General features: G+C 35.1%; 3 protein-coding genes across 3 annotated transcripts; 2 read left to right on the top strand and 1 right to left on the bottom strand.

Moving 5' to 3' along the window:
* Positions 1-4,269: 4,269 nt before the first annotated feature.
* Positions 4,270-8,304, top strand: LOC143625180 (MACPF domain-containing protein CAD1-like). Its single transcript, XM_077095610.1, has 6 exons — positions 4,270-4,554; positions 5,150-5,388; positions 5,953-6,148; positions 6,226-6,412; positions 6,514-6,668; positions 7,446-8,304. The coding sequence occupies exons 1-6, from the start codon at positions 4,270-4,272 to the stop codon at positions 8,046-8,048; spliced, it is 1,665 nt and encodes a 554-aa protein (XP_076951725.1). The 3' UTR covers positions 8,049-8,304.
* Positions 8,305-9,442: 1,138 nt separating this feature from the next.
* On the top strand, positions 9,443-11,776 carry LOC143625127 (uncharacterized). The gene is made up of 8 exons (XM_077095570.1): positions 9,443-9,618; positions 10,243-10,336; positions 10,433-10,483; positions 10,565-10,738; positions 10,817-10,996; positions 11,079-11,198; positions 11,287-11,420; positions 11,529-11,776. The coding sequence occupies exons 1-8, from the start codon at positions 9,485-9,487 to the stop codon at positions 11,590-11,592; spliced, it is 951 nt and encodes a 316-aa protein (XP_076951685.1). The 5' UTR covers positions 9,443-9,484; the 3' UTR covers positions 11,593-11,776.
* A 2,230-nt stretch (positions 11,777-14,006) lies between these two features.
* Positions 14,007-17,928, bottom strand: LOC143625038 (26S rRNA (cytosine-C(5))-methyltransferase NOP2B-like). Its single transcript, XM_077095502.1, has 17 exons — positions 17,652-17,928; positions 17,387-17,553; positions 17,233-17,296; positions 17,015-17,148; positions 16,860-16,943; positions 16,707-16,781; positions 16,556-16,627; positions 16,399-16,472; positions 16,245-16,297; positions 16,056-16,165; positions 15,499-15,567; positions 15,341-15,415; positions 15,134-15,226; positions 14,956-15,035; positions 14,764-14,869; positions 14,401-14,657; positions 14,007-14,307 (listed from the first exon to the last, which is right to left on the bottom strand). Exons 1-17 carry the CDS (start codon positions 17,926-17,928, stop codon positions 14,250-14,252), a joined length of 1,848 nt encoding a protein of 615 aa, XP_076951617.1. The 3' UTR covers positions 14,007-14,249.
* Positions 17,929-23,148: the final 5,220 nt, after the last annotated feature.

Genomic DNA, 23,148 nt, shown 5'->3' with positions numbered 1-23,148 from the left:
GAGGGATTTACTTTGAAACAAACTTTAAAATAAAAATAGCATATAAAAGGGATCCTCACACAAGAAATTATTAAGTATCCTAATTCGTGTCGTCTGTCAAGCCTGGTAATGGGCGTTTGACGGGCGTGGGTAACGGGCATAATTTGGCACTTTGATGTCGTAAACTTAATGTGGCGCTTTGATGTCGCAAATTTTAAAATAGCATATAAAAGGGAGCCTCACAAGAAACTAGTATCCTAACTTGTTAATGTCCGTCTGGCATGGGTAAGGGCAATTGTAATGGACGGGTAAGGGCAATTGTAATGGAAGTAGTGTGACGCTTTGATGTCGTATTTGTCCTTTCACACATTCGTATTGTCGCGAGCCGGTTGTCACTTCTCGTGGGTGGTTACTGATGCTCGGTTAGCACCCACTTAGTGAGTAGTGAAGTACCACGTACTCCTACTAATTAAGGAGTTCGGGCTCAGTTGCCACTTCCTTGGTGGGCAGTCAAGTACCACTTACTCCTACTAAGGAGTTCACACTAATTGTTTCGATGATGTGTAGCTGAAACATGATAGGTTTTTAATTTTAATAAGAGAATAAACTGAATAAGTTGCACCAAGCATTTAATGCAATTTATTTTTATGTTTTAGATGTTTGCCAACTATATCACTATAAAACCAAGGTGATTTAATAACAAAATCTGCAAAGGGGGTCGCCTATGATGGATACAACGTAGGGGTCGTTGAGGATGAGGATGACACAACAATTGAGATAACGGGAGCCTCCAACATGTGTGCGTGTGTTTTTCATAATAAAATGAATTTAAGTTAAGAACTTAACATGGTAGGTTTAACAGAAATAATTCAACTTAAGTTTTCCGTACGCTTGATAGACACGTAATAAATCCTATACAAACAGTATGATGGTACCCCTATATAGCCAAATTAGAGGATGGAATCTAATCCTTAATCATCGAATATCAAGCATGCCATAATAACTTCGTGACGTAATGTGACATTTGTCAATTTCGGGTTATTTTATACTTGTATTCTTAATGTAAACCCGACCCATTTTGTATCCCGAACCTTTCGATATTATCAAAATGATGAATTAAATGTTAAATATTTGTTTTATAGTTGTTGGATAAAAAAAAACACGCTTTTCGGTTCTTAACGAAAACGCTCAAAACGAACTCCATGGACTAAAACTACCAAAATAGAGACTTGAAAGACCCATTTGTAGTTTGTGCTTTCTTGGGTCTATAACCAACCCATTTTCATGAAACACCCTTTATGAAAGACCCATTCAACTTACCCTATATATACACACCCATCTTCTTCATTTGTACTTGCTCATTTTTTCATTTCTCTCTCAAATTCTTGAATTCTAAGTTGTTCTTCATAAGCTAATCTTTCATTTTAACTAACTTCTCAATACTTAAAGCTTGATGTTACAACATATATATAATATACACTCCTTGTTTACCTTCGGTCTTTCATTTCTCCGGTCTCGGCCGGTTGAAATGTCGGACTAGTAAGGCAAGGTTACATGGAGGACTTTGTAGTCCTTGTTTATATATTTAACAAATCTAACCATATAACTTGTTATACTTGCTTAAATTCTACATATTTTAGTTTATTTTTCATATTTGTCAAGTTCCATGGTATTGGGTATGTGGTGACTAGCCTCGGTTTCATCCCGAGTTGAGAACCGAACCAAAAACCGAACTTTTGTTTAAAAGCATTATTGTTAACTTTTTGAATGTAAAACTTGAGTATTATTATTTATAAGTTATTTTACAAGTTCCATGGTAATTGGGTATGTGGTAACCATCCTCGGTCTTATTCCGAGTCAAGGACCGAACCAAAAACCGAACTTTTGTTTAAAAGCTTTATTGTTAACTTTTTTAATGTAAAACTTGAGTATTATTATTTATAAGTTATTTTACAAGTTCCATGGTAATTGGGTATGTGGTAACCATCCTCGGTCTTATTCCGAGTCAAGGACCGAACCAAAAACCGAACTAAACCGAGTTCACTCGCTTAAGACACACAAGTGTGTTTTTAGCCACCAAAACTCATATTTTTCTTCAAGATTATATTTTAAATCAATTTTAGTTAATTTCTAAACATACTTGGCATGTCGGTAACCAACTTGATCTTATAACAAGTTCGAACCGATAAGGTCGTATACTCGCTTAACGAACGTTAAGGTTCTTCACAATAGAACTACATACTTGGTTAAGTCTATTTTGATTTTATTGAGTTATCTCATAACATTTATTATTTTGGGAAGTTAACTGTGAGCTTGGTCAATTATCAAGTCTCGAACCGACAAACCCGAACACTCGTTTAAACCTCGTTTTGGTATTCTTATAACCAAAGGTTTTGCAATATCGCATTTTAACCCACATTTATTACTTAACATAGGTTGAGTAAAAAAAGAAAAAAACTAATGAATAGAATACCGAGACCCGGTTTCGAGTAAACTTATTTTACAAAACTCGTTTCTTTAATTTCTCAAGTATTTACATTTTAAATCCTAAACTTTATTTATTTACTTTATTTGTCATGTATTTTATTTTAAACCCTTCCAAGACTACCTACTAACACAAGACCCGTTTAATATAGGTTTTGCTCGTTAAACCGATCTCTCCGATTATTCACGACACTATCTTTCAAGTTACTTGTTAATGTGAGTACTTTTTCATCCCCCGTTTTCCATCTTTCGTTTTGAGGGTGGCATTGCATACTTATTCAAATTCAAATGATTTATACTTGAGTCTTAAACCACAACACGTATTGTATATGTTTACTTAAATAAATGCTCGATTTGGTGTTATATGCTTTACATGATTATGTGCAAATTCTTGAATGCTAAGGCGGGTAGCCTCTTGAATGCTAAGGCGGGTAGCCTCATCAAAGTATGATCATACGTTAATTCCGAGTATATATGGTATCCCCATATAGAAAGGTGTCGTTAATGTATTCTTATTGACGATTCCATTATTGTCGTCAATGTATTCTTATTAACGGTTCGTCAATGTATTCTTATTGATGGTTTCATTTATCTAAATTGTTGCTATTATTTATTGTTTTCATATACTAGTTGTGGATTTCATACTATATACTTATTGTCCAAAACTATGAAAATTGCTCACCAACCTTCGTGTTGACAAACTCTATTTTATGCAATGTTACAGGTTTGATGTTAGCTTGATTGGATTACTTGAAGAAACTTATTATCTTGGCTTTAGGATATTAGAAAATAAAAGAACAAGTTATTTGTTTATCTATCTATTTGGCATTTTGTATGAACAATTGTTGTGTTATTTATGATGATATGGATTTAAATGAGTTGTTTAAATATTTTAACTTTATAGTGTTATTGTGCAATGAGCAATCATGTCGCGCCTCGACGTTTCCGCCTTCATTGGTCGGGGTGTGACACGTAACAAAGAATAATGGTTAAATTGCCCTAATAACTTCGTGACGTGAGAAAGGAGAACAATATTTAAGTAGCCGCAATAACTTTGTGATGTAACAAAGAATAACAATAATTAAATCACGCTATACCGAACTATCCAGAGCTAATAACACATAACATATAAAGTAACTCAAAGATACACGTGTAGCTACCTTTTACGTCAAATATTAAATAAATATCTCCAGGGACCAATCCACATGCCTAATCTTAACTCATCCATTTAACCTAATAAGTCTGACCGCTTAACTCCGAACACACTATAAAACCACTTGCAGTCCCTCTTCACGGGTGGGTTGCCAAACGACCAACCCCTCTTTTCATAACGTCCACTCTCTTCTTCTTTCTAACAATACATATCCGTCACACCTTCTCTCCTCCTCTCTCCTCCACCTCCCATAAATTCTCTTCACGCCAAAAACGTTAATCTAAATCTAAATAGGTAATAAAAAACATCATTCTTTTCACAAGTCAATGCCGCCCTGTTTCTGGAAATCATGGTCTGAATTTGTGACTTAAAGTAGTAGGTTAAGTTACTTGACAAAACATACATACATACATACATAAAGACACTAGCCCTTAAAAACGCGTTTGTTACACATTTATTATTATCTATGATAATGATATGATATTCAAGTCAAACTCATCACCACCATACCATAATTCAACCACACACCGTCAAAGTCCAACACACACACCAAATTCAAACCTTTGCTGCTCCAATCTCTTCATAATTTTTCTTCACCTAATCCATCACCGTCACCATCGCCATCTACATCGTAGTTATCGAAACCTGCTGTAATGATAGATTACCATCATTCTTCCATGGAAGACAAAACCAACGCCTTGACCACAACTCTCAAGAACTCAATTCAAGCACTCGGTCGTGGGTTTGACGTCACCTCTGACATCAGGCTTCTCTACTGCAAAGGCGCACCTGGGTCTCGGTTGGTTCACTTGGACGATCAGCACACCAAAGACCTTGTGTTTTCCGACGATGTTACGATCCCTAATGTTTCGGTGGATATTGATTATTCTACGGGCGAAAGAAACACTGAAGCCACACCGATTTTTAACTTCCATGAGGTCTGATTGACTGATTCTGTGTTAATTTGTTTAAATTGGGAATTTGTTTGTTGTGGGTTTGAATGATTTGAATTGGATTTGGTAATTGAGGTGGGCAATTCGTCGAACAGCTGGTGGGCGTGTTGGAAGTTGTTGAAATTTGGGGGTTTTTTAATAAAACTTTTGGTTTTTGGTGGAATAATAGTTGCTGTATTGACAATGGTGGATGATCATTATGCCCCATTTGTTGGGTTTAGATTTTATAAAGAAATCGGCTTTTTATGTCTGTTAATCGTGTAACGTTTTCATGATGAAGGTTTAAGCCGTGATCCTAGTTCAGGGATTCTTGTCATTACTTCATGAGCATCAAATCATGATCATTATTATGTTTTAGAATCTTTTAAATTATGAGCATTAAGTTTTATGCATACAACATTTGTTTAGAATTGGCGCGTCTAGCGATATATGTTACCGTTTGATCAATTCGGAAAGTGTAACATTGAATCACATAAATACAGTCTGTGTAAACAATGCTGGTTATTGATCGTTTTTAATATTATTTTGGAAAAGAAGATTTTTTTCTTTAAATGCTGATGACTGGTTTATGTAACTGTAGATGTCAAAATACTTCAATATGAAATCGAATCTCAGCAGTGACATTCCTCTTGGAAGCTTTAATGCCATGTTTAATTTTACCGGATCGAGGCAAGTTGATGCATCATCAACAAAATCCCTTGCAATGATTGGATACATAGTTCCGTTATACGAGGTTCATCTAGAACCTTCAGATTTTGTTTTGCTTGATGAAGTCAAGCGTGCGGTTCCGTATTCCTGGGATCCTGCATCCTTAGCCAGGTAAGTTATATGCACAGGACGGGTCAAACGTGTTGGGTTGACTCACAACACTTCATGTCCGTATTTTCTTTTTGTTGATAAATTAGTAGTGTGTTAAATATGATTAGAAAGACTATTGTATTTCAATACTAATCCAATAATTTTATAAGTGCTCTCTTAGATTTGTGTCAAAACATGTCAAGATGGTTTCGGCTTTTTTTTAATAATAAACACAAATAACTAATATATGGATATAATTACGATAATTGATATCAAAACAATGATCAATCCTTATATTAAAGCAATTTTTAAAAAACCTGTGTTTTTTAGGATTACCGATTTGATCAGTTATTAATAAAATATATTATTATTGATGTAACATACATATAAATACATAGTTCAACTTTAACAGATTCAGTTAGTGTGTATCAATGAGCATGCACCACAAATTGAATTTCATGATTTCCTGAATGTTCTAGAAGCTGAAAACCAGATTTTATACAAGATTGTGTCATATTTCTCTAATCATATGAGTGTATCATATATTCATATGATTATTATAATTTATAATCATAAATTTTGCAGCTTTATTGAAAATTATGGCACCCATATTGTCACCTCTACAACAGTTGGAGGGAGAGATGTAGTTTATATAAAGCAACATCAATCATCTCCTTTGTCAATATCGGACATTGAAAATTATGTGAGAGACATTGGAAAACACAGATTTGTTGATTCAAAAAGCCAATCAAGTTCGGGCCCGTTAAAGTACAAGGACAAGGTTTGTTTGAATTTGCAATCTAAAAGTGATTACGTGGTATTGAAAAAATAATCGAATTTTCTTCTTTTTTATTGTAGGATGTGACGGTTATTTTTAGGCGAAGAGGAGGGGACGATCTTGAGCAAAGTCATGCAAAATGGGCGGAAACTGTAGAAACCGCACCCGATGTGATCAATATGACTTTTACTCCCATTGTTTCTTTGCTTGACCAAAGCGTACCCGGAATAAAACATTTGACCCGTGCCATTGACCTATATTTGGAATGTAAGACCTTACCTCAAATGTTATCAATTTGTATTATAACTAAAAATGTGTCACACATTCAATTAGTCCTGAGATTCTCATACATTTGCTCGTTTTTCCAGACAAGCCTCCTATAGAGGATTTACAATATTTTTTGGAGTTCCAAATACCTCGAGTTTGGGCTCCCGAACAAAGTAGCATTCAAAGAAAGGAACCCGTTTGTCCATCTCTTCAGTTTAGTTTGATGGGCCCGAAGCTTTACATAAGTCTGGAGCAGGTATTCTTTAAAATTTTATGAGCCCGTTTACTGAGTGATTTCTTGAGGAAGCAATATCCTCCCATTAATATAGGATTGCCCTGAAACAGATTAGCATGTCAGATCAAAAGGCTAAAATAAAGAAAAATGGCAAGTGTATTTGTAATGCATACGAAAGTCCTACATATAATTTTGGGTAAATACCATAAAAATCAACATACTTTAGGAGCTTTCCTACAAACTCCGTCAACTTTTTGCACATTGAAGTCCCTCTGCATGTTAAACTAGGTTAGAAACCTGTGTATTACATGGGTTGAATAAAGGAAATATTAAATACTGTAAATGAAAATTTAGGAGTCATAAAACAATATTTTGAGATAAGATGTTATTGAAATTACGTATAAGTCAAATATCTCGCATAAGTTACTAACTAATAATTTAATATAGTATTATGTTTTATTACTATTACTAACAAAATATTACCCGTTTTGACCTCCCGCTCTACATGCCCTCGTGCCACCTTTGTTGATGTCAAATTGTGGCAATAGAAAGGAAACGAACATTTAACGTGCAACAAACCAAATAATTGATCGGCTGGAATCCATTCTAAAATGTCCTAAGTATTTGGCATAATAATGACTTTAAAAACTGTTTATAATCTGATTTTGTTAAATACAACAATTTAGGAGATTGTAAACACTTGAATTATACTTTGTACTTTCAAACTGTTTTGTCTTATATATAAGCGGGTCAAGGTTGTTACTCAAAATAAGTCATTATATTCATCCTTATTTACAGGTGACAGTCGGGCGCAAGCCCGTCACGGGCCTAAGACTCAACTTAGAAGGAAGCAAGCAAAACAGGCTAGCAGTCCATTTACAACACTTGGTATCCCTTCCCAAAATCCTGCAACCGCATTGGGATGCACACATGGCCATTGGTGCACCCAAGTGGCAAGGACCCGAAGAGCAGGACAGCCGATGGTTCGAGCCCATCAAGTGGAAAAACTTCTCACATGTAAGCACTGCACCCATAGAACACACAGAGACATACATTGGCGATCTATCTGGGGTCCACATTGTAACTGGGGCCCAGTTTGGGGTATGGGACTTTGGTGCTAGAAGTGTCCTGCATCTCAAACTTCTCTTCTCCAAAGTACCAGGGTGTACCATACGTCGGTCCGTATGGGATCATAGCCCGTATAATCTTCAAAAGCCCAGTGATGATAAGGGAGGAGACGGACCGAGTCAATCCGGGAAGCTTGCGAAGATTGTGGACATGACGGAAATGTCGAAGGGCCCGCAAGATGTACCGGGTCATTGGCTGGTTACGGGGGCAAAACTTGGTGTAGATAAAGGGAAGATCGGGCTGCGGGTTAAATACTCGTTGTTGAACTACTAATGATGGCGGTTTTATGCACATGCAAATGAAGTATTATTATGTTTATGCATTTAGTGAAGGTAGAGGTTATTGTTTTGTTGGTTTATGTTCTTTCTAAATTTGTTTGTAGTTATGAAACAAAGGTAAAGTTACTTGTTTGAGTTCATACATGTATATGATATGATCTACACCAAAGTAGAAGTCTTGTAGGAATGTTGAATTGTTGATGTGGATGATTGACTATATGCATTTAATCTTTTTTCCCCCCCTTTATGTATTTTAATTGCAAGTCAAATGTATGACTGTTTGGAGAAAAATAAACTAGGAAAGTGCTCTTGATGTTAGTGTTGAGGTTAACTATCAACATATGTGAATATATACACATTTGAGTTCGTTCTAAAACAATGATTATAAATTTAAAAAGGGGTAATTTATTTGTGCCGGTTGTTTTACTTTTTAAACGTTACACACTACATGGTTATTTAGTTGTGTTCTCTCTTATATTAGATGTGATTTTTTTATGGAATCATGTATAGGTGTGTTATATGATTCTTATACCTTTTAACATGACGCCAATTATAATATAAAGAATGAATTTTGGTTATAATAAAAAGTAAGAACTTGATGATAAACGACCAATAGAGGCCAGTGAAGGGTAAATGTGTCCAACAAAAACGTAAAAACCTATTGCACCTGTGTACTTTGCTAAAGCTAAACACACCGTTTAACTCATTGTTAAAATATCCTGGTTCAAAACGCTATAAAAAGGTTTTTTATATACTATTGTAATACCACATTCGAATTAAAGTGGGAATTCTCTCGATCTTATTATTGAATACTTTTAAAAAAATAAAACTAACGAACTATATGTCCACATTATTTACATTTAAAAATGATAGAGGATCAACTTGTTTAATTTGGTAAGACATGATATTGTGGATGCATAGTTCTTCTGTTAACGATTCTTTAAAAGTTATCCTACTCATCTGTTATCTTATCTTAACTATTAAGTTTTCATGTCTTTTCTAGTTCTATTTTTACTTTGAATTTTTTTTTTAAAGTCTTACGTTCCAAGCTTGATTTATACTTTTGTCACTTTGGATGTATATTGGTAATGACGGATTTGAGTCAGGCTTTGCGAGGGTGTCAGTTCAGATCCCGAGCCCACCCAGGTTTTGGTCCCACCGTGTGCTATGCCAGAGAGAGTTCTGTTCTTGTGGCGAGTGTCGGCCGACGGTATAGTTTCGGTTAAAAAAATAGTAAAGTAAGACGAGTAGAAAGCTAAATGAACTAAATAGATATCATATCTGAGAGAGAAGCATAAGATTATTAACATATTAAACCCACAGCAAGGTAGCATCTGTCCCATCAAAGGCAGGCGCCTCTCTCCCATTCCCATCTCAATTTAACAGTAAAATACAGAAACCCTAAAACTACTCGATTAAACCTCTGCTGCAATGGCGGAATCGAAAGCAGAGGTATCACTGAAAGACCAAGGAAACCAGTTCTTCAAGGCCGGAAATTACCTAAAGGCAGCAGCTTTATACACTCAAGCCATCAAGAAAGATCCTTCCAACCCTACCCTTTACAGGTAGCTACACTCGTTATTTATCTGCTACTTGATACACAAATACAAATTCATACATGAATCGCTACCGCCGTTGTTATGACTTACAAACTACTGTCTGATTCACTTTAATTCAAAATGGATATATCGAATCTCTAATCATCTTTATATTATATTATATTATATACAAACACTGAGGATCAAATAAACAATTCATTTTGCCTAAACCTAAAAATAAATAGGGGCGTTATTTTATGTGTAACCGGCTCAAACCAACTCCGATTGAACTCGTTTCTGCGGTATTGTAACTGCCCGATGCAACTCTACCAGCTTAGCTTTTGAGCTTTAGCTTTAGGGCTTAGTGTTAGAGTAGGTTCTGATGCCGCAGAAATGAGTTCAATTGGAGTTCATTTGAGCCGGTTTCGATCCAAAACAGAAATCTTTTTTAGGCTATTTAGGCAAAATAGACCTTTCTAGGATATCCTTCCGCTAGATACAAAACCCTAAATCTGATCGGAAAAACAAGTAGAAATTGCGGACATTTTCCGCCCGTTTGACCTGTTCCTTGATGTTAGTTGGTTTAATTGATGGTTTGAGATTTGAGAATTAACATAACTAAAATCTGTTTTTGTTTATTCTACTTTTTAGCAATCGCGCTGCAGCGTTCCTAAATCTTGTTAAGCTACAAAAAGCACTGAGTGATGCGGAAACAACCATATCTTTGAATCCCAGCTGGGACAAGGTAGTAATAGTAAAAGAGAACCTATAATCTGTTATATATTGTCCAATGTGGATGTTAATTTGTTTCTGAAAAAAGTGTTCATTTTTTGTTCCACAGGGTTATTTCAGGAAAGGGTGTGTATTAGAGGCCTTGGAGCGATACGATGATGTATGATAACAGTCTTTCTAGATGTATTTTGTATTTTTATTATCCTAATAGTGTTAATGTTTATGCTTATGTGTAATGTAGGCGTTGGAAGCCTTTAGATTAGCCTCACAGCATAATCCACAAAGTACAGAGGTGTCGAAAAAGATCAAGAGGATTACACAGTTGTCAAAGGATAAAAAACGGTCAGAAGAAGTGGATAATATGAGATCCAATGTTGATCTGGCCAAACACTTGGATGGTTTTAAATTTGAATTGGTAATTTAGTTTTGTTTATTTTGTTTTCTTTGTGTGAAAAATAAAGTGAGTAGATTTTGAAGTTGTTATTTTTTTCAGGCACAGAAGTATGGTAGTGAGGAATCTTGGAAAGAGATTTTCTCGTTTGTGGTTGAAACAATGGAGACTGCGGTTAAATCATGGCATCAAACATCAAAAGTTGATGCGCGTGTTTATTTCTTGCTCGATAAGGAAAAAACCGACACTGAAAAATATGCACCCGTGGTCAATGTTGACAAGGTATGTTTTTTAGTCAACCCATTTGAGATAAACATAACCTGATTGACCCGCTTCTAAAGATGTTGACTTTTTTATTGAACAGGCATTTGAGTCGCCACATACACATGGTGATTGTGTTTCCTTTTTAAGGCAGTATGCAGTGGAATCGTTTTCTCATGCAGCATGCTTAATTGTACCCAAGAGTGTCATATCCTATCCGCAGGTAATGTGGATATCTTTTATGTATACTTTCAATTCATTTATTGTGTATTTCATGATCTGAACCACTTGATGCGTTTCTTGATTTACAGGTGTGGAAAGGACAGGGACCGAGGAGATGGAAGCATGGACAAAGTGACGGGTTTTTTGTGGAGTTTGAATCGCCTCTCGTTAGAAAAGAATGGTTTGTTCCTAGTTCTTCCGAAGAAGGCCAAGTACTATGCAGGTTTGTATACTTCATTACATTTTTACCATTCTCTTGAAACTTGCATTAGTTTGGAGTGTAAGGAGAAATAGAAGGTATAATGGTCCACATTATAATATTTATTTGCAGGGACCCAGTGGCGTTAGATATCAGTGCACATGAAGTGATTCCGAAGATATTTAAAGACGCATAACTGAATGAAATCTGCATTTGGATACACTTGTGATAGCGAACTTAAGAAAGTTTTTGTTCATTTTTTGGCTATCAAGATTTTGCTTTGATTTGGTGTTGGTTTGATTGGCATCCTAATTACTCGTTGCATATGTACTTAGTAAACAGTTTATTAAATCCTGAGTTTGTAGCTTTGAACCTCTTTTTCTTCGATAGCAGGAGTTTTACTCTTCTTACAACAGACATGCATGCGCTACATAATTGATACACATGTCCTTGTCTCCTGTTACTGGCACAAACCTTTTAAGGTTACACACGAAGAGTAGGAGGTAGTTTTTTTTCAACCTGCTATGGTTTTTCTTTAATCATGCCTACGGTTCCTATTATGAAAAGGGTGTTCTCTAAATGATTTTGGCAAGCTGCATCATGTTGAAGTTATTTATGCACAATCGATATTTTGAGTTTAAAACACAAGACAAATATTTCACACACGACCGTGATGTTCAAATTTTCTAAATTCTTTTTGTTGCTTGCCATTCACGGTCATTGTCAGGCCCAATGAGAATGCTTGTAATGTTATGCGCCTGTAGCCTTATACATTAAGCGTTTCATGACATGATGTCATGAAACTGCATCATCTCATATTTGATTATTTTGTGTGCATAGTGCATGTTTATTCATATGGTGTGTAACAGTAATAGTAATAATTGTTTTTGTATTATATTTCATTTTGTTGTATAATAGTAATATAACTTGTTTGTACTCAGTTTGTCAAGGGGACTAGGATTAACGGTTGACTATGCTCATCGCTTGCTTGTTTTATTATTAAAGGAGTGGTTGATATATTGATGTAGATGTTTTTGTCAAAGGGCTTCTATATATACATCACATAAAGTGGGTTGTCTCTTTTTTGGACACTCACTCTCTCTGTCGCATCACCAGTTTTACCTTTTAAACGGCTGTTTAGGTTTTGACGATCCTATGTAAATAGCTCGTAAGCGTCATAAGCGGGTGTTTATGTCACAGCCCCCGACCCCTGTACCCCGGGAGGGGAGCCACGAACATCGAGTGGTGGTATCGATGTTTATTAAAATAATTTACAGCGGAATATTACATTAGGACCGTAATTAGAAAAAATGATCAGAGTTGTAAAACACCATGATTCTTATTTCATTAACTGGGATTAAAACCCATTTTTATACAAACATAGGTTTTATAGGAATAAACCTTAATTTACAAAACATGTTTCTTTATTCTGGTGACAAACCACTTATTTAAGCTGGAAGCCCGAAAGTATTATTCCTTTGTCTGTAACAAGTCACCTGAAAAATGTTTAAAAATATTTAATCTGCAGGAAATACTGGTGAGTACATTCCCTTATAAACGACACATTTTACGGTTTCAGCATTAAGATGTTTTTACATCTGCCTGCTTACAAATTACCGAAAGTTACTTGTCACTCTACTGTATCTGTGACTGTGGTCATATTACTTATTGGCTAACACTTGTCTAATAAGTAACGTGCAATAGCCCAGTAGACAAGCATTGTATACAAAACCCACAATACCAGTAGTAACCATCTCGTAAGTCTACAGAGACTTAATCATTGTAATGCACTTAAAATCTTTTGAAAATGTATTTAAAAACATTTGGACTATCTATCATGAGTTTAGAAAAGTATCACGACAGTATTGGAAAATCAGTTGTCTCACACAAATATGAGTTGTGCAAACTCGAATGTCTCACCTTGAAAGTTTATATTTAACAAGCCTCCTGATATTAGGCACCTAGGTTAAGCATAATGTAGTATATCTAGGTTAGTATAAACCCCATAATCATAAAGATAATCACGAGACATGAAGCTTTACACGATGGCACAATGTGTTACCTTGTTCAAGTAGAGCTTTCGGATTCGTGTATGTAAGTTTCTTTCAATCGGAGAGGTACCATTACAACTACCGTGGTATTATACTAGTACCCCTTAATATGTAAGAAAATTTAAGAGAGATCAGACATTTTGAACGAGTTAGGTATAGTGAAGGAACAAAAATACTAAGACGGCCCTTAAACGGCTCGCGGCCAGGTTTAACTGTTGCTACTCTTAATGATAATTTTGGACTGTTGCTACTCTTAATAATAATTTTAAACTACTCTCTTGTCCAGGTTTGAACCAACCTTTTTAAAAAAAGCATTGTCTCTATCAGAGCCCTTCATTACGCAGCATCATATTCATCTTTTAGTAAAGTAAACTTCAAAACTTAAATTAGCCAAACATTTAAGAAAAAAACTAAAATTAGAATCTATTGATATTAACTCTTTTGAATAACCTATTAGAAGAGTGAGATATTAATGTCTTGATTAAATTATATTAGACGAGTGAAATATTAAATGTCTTGACTAAATTATATAACTTCATAAAAATTATAAAACATTGGGTAACCAATTTAATAAATATTTCATATCAAATTTTAATAACTTCCTTTTAAGTCAACAGAGTATGCCCCTAAGAGAAATAACTAGAAAACCGAAAAAACAAAATTTATAGGATAAAAACCAATGAACATTGAACAACAAGAAAGCCGTGCCTGGATGGCAACAAACAAAACCTATAAGTCTTAAATCGGCTTTTTGAAACATGACCATCCAATGTATGCCACAATGTGAACATAGCGCAGAGTGTTAAACCGCACGTTTGCCTTTCTTCTTGGCTTCTCTCATAGCTTGTCTTTTCTCTTCCCTGCAAATTACAAAGACACGCCATTGTGTTACTAGGAGTAAATTACAGTCATAAACTAAAAAAGACCGGAATCCTGAACACGATGGTACCAACCTGGCTCTTGAGATCTCTTCTCTTGGAGGAGGTTTGTATTTCTTCCTCTTCTCATGAGGCTTTTCTTCTTTCTTTCTCTTAAGAGAAGCATTATCTTTATTTTTATTATTATCATTTTGTGGGCGCTTATTCTCCCCCTTTTTAGCCACAACTTTATTTTGCTTCGCAGGGACCTCTATGACGCTAGGTTCGGTCTCGGCATCACCATCTTCCGCCACCTGTGCCGTTGCTGGAGCTGCCTTGGCATTACTCATTTTCTTCCAACTAAAAAAATGAAATTAAAAGTAACATTAACACAACTTATTAACTTGACCACATAATATGCCACCTGTAATTAACTTGCGATTTCCTATTGAAACACACGAATACCTTTGCCACAAAAAATCCATCCATGTTATGAACATGAGGATAAAAACGTCTAGTCTTTTCCAACGAAGGATGAAATCGACTTTCTCTAAAACGTACAAACCTACATACATAAACAAAACACACCTTCCTTGATGCATTTACAAAAGTTTTTTTTTTAAGTGTGAGAAAAGAATGCTAGTTATGTACCCTGGGCGACCGAAGTCTAATCCGCATGGCACAAGTTTCACATCCCTCTTCTTGAGTGCATAATCTATAACATCTTCATTCTGCAAAAGAAATAATTATAAATGATCATAAAAATAGTAGTAACAACACCACTACCACCACCAACAACAACAATAATAATAATAATAAGCATCCTTACCTCAATAACCATCATAGAGCAAGTGGAGTATACCACATAACCACCTGATTTGGAGTTTGCATCCACCATATCAATTGCTGCAAGTATTAGTTCCTGCAAATAAAAAAAACGAAGCCCGATTATAACTACTTTTATAACTCTATAAATCTATAACACATGTCTAACCTGAAAGCTAATAAATTTGATTAATAAAAAGGATGCAAGTACCTTCTGGAGACGTGAACAGTTCTGTACATCGACAGCACTTTTTGAGGTTTTCACGGACTCATCTTTAGATATAACCTGCAACATCAAAAACCTTTTTATCGAAGTGAAAATAAAAAACCAGGCACAAAATTAGAACAAGAAAACATAAAAATCCTCACCCCGGTACCACTGCAAGGAGCATCTAACAAAACCCTATCTACTGTGTTGTGTCCCAAAACTTTCGGCAGCTAAAGTAGAATTACAGACAAATAAATCAGACCACTTAAAAGTTAAGGCTTTAAAACAATAAAGATCATGTAAAAGTTCATCATCATCATCATCATCGTACTCAGTATATCCCACCAATAGCAATGCTATGGTAGGGTCTGAGGAGGGTAAGATGTAGACAGCCTTACCTCTATCCCATAGGGATAGAGAGGCTGCTTCCGGTGAGACCCCCGGCTCGATAGTAGTTTTGCATCAAGCCTTGGACATAAGGCACATAGCACTCAATCATCGGGACACCGGCTGATCGGTGCATGTGCCCTTGTCTTTCGGCTATCAACGCCACCACATGATGCCTGATTAACCTTCCGCCACTTTTAACGTTATTTTCACGAGATTAGTAAAATAACGTCAAAATTAGTGCAATTTTACTTTTGCCCACCCGAGGGTTCACACATATATACATTATATGCGCGCACCGCAAGATCATGTAAAAGTTATAAAGACTAACCTCTCTTCCATCATAGCTGCATACTACAGTGTTTGTAACACCCAATCGTTGTAGATTTGATGTTAGTTTACTAAGCCTCTGCTCTTTCATCTCATTAGCATATATTATACCTAATAATAATATGTGTGTTACAATGTGTCAAATAAAAGAAAACGATTAACTTGATAAAACTGTATAGCAAGAACTTACCAGTGTTTTTCATAAGAGCTGCAAGGTAAGTCGTTTTACCACCAGGTGACGCCCTACAAGTGAAAAACCATCATTTAAATTGGATATAGAGATAATAGAATAATATTAAAAAGTTCAAGACAGATATAAAGATGCAATTATAGTAGATACATACGCCATGTCAACAATGCGTTCCTTCTCCTGAGGAGCGAGTGCCATTACAGGTAGAAACGAGCTTGCACTTTGCACCTGTAAACAAAAGCAGAAAGATAGAAAGAAATGAATTAACAAAAACTTGAGAATAAAAAAGAAACAAAATATAAAATTACTACCATGTAACGGCCAGCCATATACTCTGGGGTTGCACCGTATGGCACTTGATGATCATAAACAACTAAACCAACCTGTATTACATTGAAACAAACACAATTAATAAAACATCAAAGAACAATATAAAGTCAAATGAGTAGGAGTAGTCCTTACCTTTGACCACTTGCTTAACGGGTCCAAATTGATACCTCTGTTCAACAAGACACCAGCTAAGTCACGTCTTTGTGTCTACATCATCCGGTCAGCCCGTGAGTATAATAGCTCAAAAACCAAAAAAGAAGCTAAAATAATACAATTAGTTATCACCTTTAATGTGTTGGTACGAAGGGTAATTGGTCGAGGCTTTTCAAGAGCTTCAATTAGTTCCATAAGTTCAACAGGTGGAAACATCTACACAAAACACAAAATTAAAACCATTATGATTCATAAAGACATACATATTCACATAGTACACAAATTACCTTAGCAAGCGAAGACATAAGAAACTCATTGTATCCATAATATGATTCCAAATCCATCTTAAGTTGCTCTATGTATTGCTTTCGTGTTGCTCCCTTTTGCCTCAAAGATGTAAAATTTGAAAGAATCCGAACAACTGAACATTGTAATTCAAAAAATGAAAAAACAAACATGGAAAAAGAATATTGTTTGCATAACATGACCACAAAGTAAGACTCACTTTCTTTTATTCTTTGTTGGAGACCGGTAAGATCAGGGGGGCCACGTGCTTCCGCTTCAAGTTCCTGCATAAACAGCTCACAAACGCGAAAACACAAAAGTCAACAATTATTAAGCATGAATACATGAAAATCTAATACAGATAGCAGCAATACCTCCTGCGTCGGCAATCTAAACTCATCGGGCGCTTCTTTAATATTAAGCCGTATTTCATCTAAAGCATCTTCATCTTCTTTCTTTTTTGCTTCATCAATCTTCTTAGCTTTCCGCTCGATATCAGTATCATCAGAATCCAAATCTGATTGCGAACCGGACCCCATTTCTGTTAACAAATACAACCAACCAAAAACAACCTTAAACTACAATACTAATATAATAATAATTCAATAACATAACAGTCAATGCAATATGCAAAACTACCTTCATCATCACCACTGCCTTGTAAAAAATCGCCTGCGAACGCATCGTCTCCGTCAGACAACAAATCGGACCCGGAATCTCCTCCTTCATCACCATCAAGACTCTTCTGTTCTTCAAAGTTTTCATCTTCCGAATCAGACTCACTCAAGACTTCAACTTTCTTCTTCTTGTTAAAAGTAGGAAGCTCTTTGACTTGCTTCTTTTTGGTTGATTTCTTCTGGGACTTTTTGCCTTTTATACCATTGAAGCTACAGTAAAACAAAACCCTAATTAGCATAAACAGAGTTCGAATTTAGTAATTTACTTCACAAAACGAAAATAACTCGAAAGAATGAGGAATACACGAACCCTAGTTTTAGGGTTTGGGTACAAATTGAACAGAAAACGTAAATATGAAATAATAAAAGAATCAACCTGAGCAGCCGGAGAAACGGCGGTGGCTGCGGTAACGATATACGGGACAAGAAGAAGGAGTGATGCTGCAAGAGGTTCAAGGGTTGGTTATATTAGGGTTTAAGGGTCATTTTATATTATTCTTTTTTATGAATAAACATATTTTCTTTTAAGCCAAGCTAGTTTAATTTACGGTTTTCTACAGCCTACCCCTTTTGCTAAAACACCCCACAAATACGTCTCGTATAAGCTCTATACGGCGCATATTGGTTGGTTTTTCTAGAAAAAACCATCAATATTATCTTATTATGTTTTTTTGTCTTATTATCAGAATGGGCGTATAGCCCTATACGCCGCCTCTTATATATATATATTTTTAATTTATTATTTGTTATTATTGCTCTATACGGGGCGTATTGGTAGGGTGTGGGGTGTCCCTGGTAGGACCCTTAATTTATTTTGTTTTTATAAAAGGTTTCTTATAAAGGAGTTACTTGTTTAAGAAAAATGTGTAAATACAAGGGACAATTTCATAAGTCTAACTTACAAAATTAGATGAATGACATGTATCTTTTTTTTTCTAGTGAAAAGTAACAAATTATCAATTTTTTTATTTTGTTAAAGTTGAGAAAGTTGATGCCAGAATGGGGAATGGGGCCACAGAGGATACCAGATCGGCAATGACTGGATTCTCTGAAGGTGTATTATCTTCGTATAGTACATACTGTATACACATTCAATGTCGTTGAAGGTGAGTGAAAGCGCTGTACATCATTGGTGAATATTGAAAGGATAAGAAGCCTTGAAATTGCATATGTTTTCGTCATCTAACGATTTTCCTTTTGATTTGCATTAGTTTGCATATAGCCGATGATGTCAAAAACAGATAATTAAATGCTTTTTATTTTCAATAATCAAGCTAAACACAAATTCTTACAAATTATAAATTGAAGAAGACAAAGGGGATGACACCCTAACAACAAGGAAACTAGATACTGCATTGTTGATTGTTGTTAATGCCCTTTGATATGAAAGGCACACCTTTATAGCAACAAAGTCATTCCCAAGTGGTCGTTTGAGAAGAGAGAGTCTAGGTAGAAGAAAGTCCTTTCACGTGATTGAGGGGTGTGTGCTAGTTTCTTCGTTAACGTTCATTTGACAATAGAACGTCAAACAATGTTCATTAAGGCTTCCAAGTTTAAGTATTAACATAACTAGTCCCTCAACTTTTTAAGATTTGTAAATCTAGTCAAACATTAAATCCTTGGTCTTGGCTGCTCCCGGCTTGTGACATTTGTCAATTTCAGGTTATTTTATACTTGTATTCTTAATGTAAACCCGACCCGTTTTGTATCCCGAACCTTTCGATATTATCAAAATGATGAATTGAATGTTAAATATTTGTTTTATAGTTGTTGGATAAAAAAAAACACGCTTTTCGGTTCTTAAAATTCCCCGAAAACTCTCAAAACGAACTCCATGGACTAAAACTACCAAAATAGAGACTTGAATGACCCATTTGTAGTTTGTGCTTTCTTGGGTCTATAACCAACCCATTTTCATGAAATACCCTTTATGAAAGACCCATTCAACTTACCCTATATATACACACCTATATTCTTCATTTGTGTTTGCTCATTTCTTCATTTCTCTCTCAAATTCTTGAATTATAAGTTTGTTCTTCATAAGCTAATCTTTCATTTTAACTAACTTCTCAATACTTAAAGCTTGATGTTACAACATATATATAATATACACTCCTTGTTTACCTTCGGTCTTTCATTTCTCTGGTCTCGGCCGGTTGAAATGTCGGTCTAGTAAGGCAAGGTTACATGGAGGACTTTGTAGTCCTTGTTTATATATTTAACAAATCTAACCATATAACTTGTTATACTTGCTTAACTTCTACATATTTTAGTTTATTGTTCATATTTGTCAAGTTCCATGGTATTGGGTATGTGGTGACTAGCCTCGGTTTCATCCCGAGTTGAGAACCGAACCAAAAACCGAACTTTTATTTAAAAGCATTATTGTTAACTTTTTGAATGTAAAACTTGAGTATTATTATTTATAAGTTATTTTACAAGTTCCATGGTAATTGGGTATGTGGTAACCATCCTCGGTCTTATTCCGAGTCAAGGACCGAACCAAAAACCGAACTTTTGTTTAAAAGCTTTATTGTTAACTTTTTGAATGTAAAACTTGAGTATTATTATTTATAAGTTATTTTACAAGTTCCATGGTAATTGGGTATGTGGTAATCATCCTCGATCTTATTCCGAGTCAAGGACCGAACCAAAAAACCGAACTAAACCGAGTTCACTCGCTTAAGACACACAAGTGTGTTTTTAGCCACCAAAACTCATATTTTTCTTCAAGATTATATTTTAAATCAATTTTAGTTAATTTCTAAACATACTTGGCATGTCGGTAACCAACTTGTTCTTATAACAAGTTCGAACCGACAAGGTCGTATACTCGCTTAACGAACGTTAAGGTTCTTCACAATAGAACTACATACTTGGTTAAGTCTATTTTGATTTTATTGAGTTATCTCATAACATTTATTATTTTGGGAAGTTAACTGTGAGCTTGGTCAATTATCAAGTCTCGAACCGACAAACCCGAACACTCGTTTAAACCTCGTTTTGGTATTCTTATAACCAAAGGTTTTGCAATATCGCATTTTAACCCACATTTATTACTTAACATAGGTTGAGTAAAAAAAGAAAAAAACTAATGAATAGAATACCGAGACCCGGTTTCGAGTAAACTTATTTTACAAAACTCGTTTCTTTAATTTCTCAAATATTTACATTTTAAATCCTAAACTTTATTTATTTACTTTATTTGTCATGTATTTTATTTTAAACCCTTCCAAGACTACCTACTAACACAAGACCCGTTTAATATAGGTCTTGCTCGTTAAACCGATCTCTCCGATTATTCACGACACTATCTTTCAAGTTACTTGTTAATGTGAGTACTTTTTCATCCCCCGTTTTCCATCTTTCGTTTTAGGGGTGGCATTGCATACTTATTCAAATTCAAATGATTTATACTTGAGTCTTAAACCACAACACGTATTGTATATGTTTACTTAAATAAATGCTCGATTTGGTGTTATATGCTTTACATGATTATGTACAAATTCTTGAATGCTAAGGCGGGTAGCCTCTTGAATGCTAAGGCGGGTAGCCTCATCAAAGTATGATCATACGTTGATTTCGAGTATATATGGTATCCCCATATAGAAAGGTGTCGTCAATGTATTCTTATTGACGATTTCATTATTGTCGTCAATGTATTACGTCAATGTATTCTTATTGACGGTTTTATTATCTAAATTGTTGCTATTATTTATTGTTTTCATATACTAGTTGTGGATTTCATACTATATACTTATTGTCCAAAACTATGAAAATTGCTCACCAACCTTCGTGTTGACAAACTCTATTTTATGCAATGTTACAGGTTTGATGTTAGTTTGATTAGATTACTTGAAGAAACTTATTATCTTGGCTTTAGGATATTAGAAAATAAAAGAACAAGTTATTTGTTTATCTATCTATTTGGCATTTTGTATGAACAATTGTTGTGTTATTTATAATGATATGGATTTAAATGAGTTGTTTAAATATTGTAACTTTATAGTGTCATTGTGCAATGAGCAATCATGTCGCGCCTCGACGTTTCCGCATTCATTGGTCGGGGTGTGACACGGCTTCATGCCCAATAGCATAACTCCTTTCACGATCTCAACAGCGGAGCATCATTCCATCATCACGTAAACAAGAATGCAAATAATAAGAGAACAAATGTATGAACCACGTGTTTGACATTGAATTAAACTATGTATATATTTCAACATATGATGTTAGGTTTCAGTCGATCGATGGTTATCTATCGGTTTTGATGTTTCATAATTTGAGAAAGGTATTATTGTCATTACATGTCATTTTTATTAGGAAGTGGATATGTGTAATTTAGGTTTTGGATTAGGTATATATGTAATGAGATTGTTGTAAACAGGATACTTGTAATTCCCCCAATGCAATGGAGGCTTAATGTGAGAAGGGTGCGAAGGATTCTCACGGTCGGGTTAATGCGTCAATATAAAACAACGGATGCTTATGTCGTGCATGAGAATCTTGATTACCAACAGGTTTGGTGTAATTATTAATTCTTTAACCACTCGTCATGCATATAGTCAGGGCCGTCTCCAAGGATTTAAATATCTCGGCCGAGACGGAAAAAAAAGGCCCATAGCCTTAACGAGTAACGAAATATATAAGCTAATTTTTTTAAACGAGGCTTAATGTTATAACAATAAACATAGAAAAATATATTATTAAAATCAAATACCGTAATAATTAACGATTAACTAATGTTTCGTGAAACTCTCCTAAGTCCTAACATTGGAAAAAAAAATAGCTTGATCCTTGGTGGCTAGCTTGGTCAACCGTGAAGGAGCCTGGTGGTTAACAACGAACCAACAGTGATGGTCGGCTGGGTTATTTGTTCAGCATTCGCAAAGAAGAAATGAACCAAAAGGAAATTTCAATCGACCGCTATTTCTTTTATTGTGCATCGGGTTTTTATTTAATTTTTTTAGTTTTTATTTTAGTTTGGGCCCAATAATTTAAACTTAATTAAATGGATTATGGATAAAAAATAATTTCGGACCCAATAATTATAATATGGTAAAGAGCAATTCATATTTTATAAGTTTTATATTTTTAAATGTATATATAAAAAATATAGATACAAAAAATTTTGGCCCCTAAAAATTACGTGCCCCGACCGACGGTCCAACCGTCGCCACCCTCCAGCCGGCCTTGCATATAGTTCAACTCGTGTCCCGTTATGAAGAGGTTTGTAAGACTTCGCATATCACCAAGCCCTCACGTAAACATGAATGGTAGTCATGCATTATTTTTTCATAGATTTAGGTCATGTTTACAAGTTAAAATAATGTGTGTTTGACCTTTTCATTTCCTACGTTTACTTTCGTTTTTACAAAAGTGAGGATGCTAATTTCCCTTTGGTTTTGTCCTGAACTCCTGAGCCCTTTCAAGACGGTTTATGATGGTTTGCATATTAT

Source organism: Bidens hawaiensis, unplaced genomic scaffold, assembly GCF_021521415.1.
Source record: "Bidens hawaiensis isolate Kalapana, Puna unplaced genomic scaffold, B.hawaiensis_p1.1 tig00004020_1, whole genome shotgun sequence".
NCBI lineage: Eukaryota > Viridiplantae > Streptophyta > Magnoliopsida > Asterales > Asteraceae > Bidens > Bidens hawaiensis.
Note: the sequence above shows the minus strand (reverse complement) of the source record. Positions and strands in the feature narration are given on the sequence as shown.

Coding starts and splice junctions, on each gene's coding strand:
- LOC143625180 (XM_077095610.1), top strand. CDS start 4,270: ATGATAGATTACCATCATTCTTCCATGGAAGACAAAACCAACGCCTTG. Junction 4,555..5,149: donor CGATTTTTAACTTCCATGAG/GTCTGATTGACT, acceptor ATGTAACTGTAG/ATGTCAAAATACTTCAATAT. Junction 6,149..6,225: donor CGTTAAAGTACAAGGACAAG/GTTTGTTTGAAT, acceptor TTTTTATTGTAG/GATGTGACGGTTATTTTTAG.
- LOC143625127 (XM_077095570.1), top strand. CDS start 9,485: ATGGCGGAATCGAAAGCAGAGGTATCACTGAAAGACCAAGGAAACCAG. Junction 10,337..10,432: donor TGAATCCCAGCTGGGACAAG/GTAGTAATAGTA, acceptor TTTGTTCCACAG/GGTTATTTCAGGAAAGGGTG. Junction 10,484..10,564: donor CCTTGGAGCGATACGATGAT/GTATGATAACAG, acceptor TGTGTAATGTAG/GCGTTGGAAGCCTTTAGATT.
- LOC143625038 (XM_077095502.1), bottom strand. CDS start 17,928: ATGCTAATTAGGGTTTTGTTTTACTGTAGCTTCAATGGTATAAAAGGC. Junction 15,416..15,498: donor CTCCTTGCAGTGGTACCGGG/GTGAGGATTTTT, acceptor TTGATGTTGCAG/GTTATATCTAAAGATGAGTC. Junction 14,308..14,400: donor GAAGAGATCTCAAGAGCCAG/GTTGGTACCATC, acceptor TGTAATTTGCAG/GGAAGAGAAAAGACAAGCTA.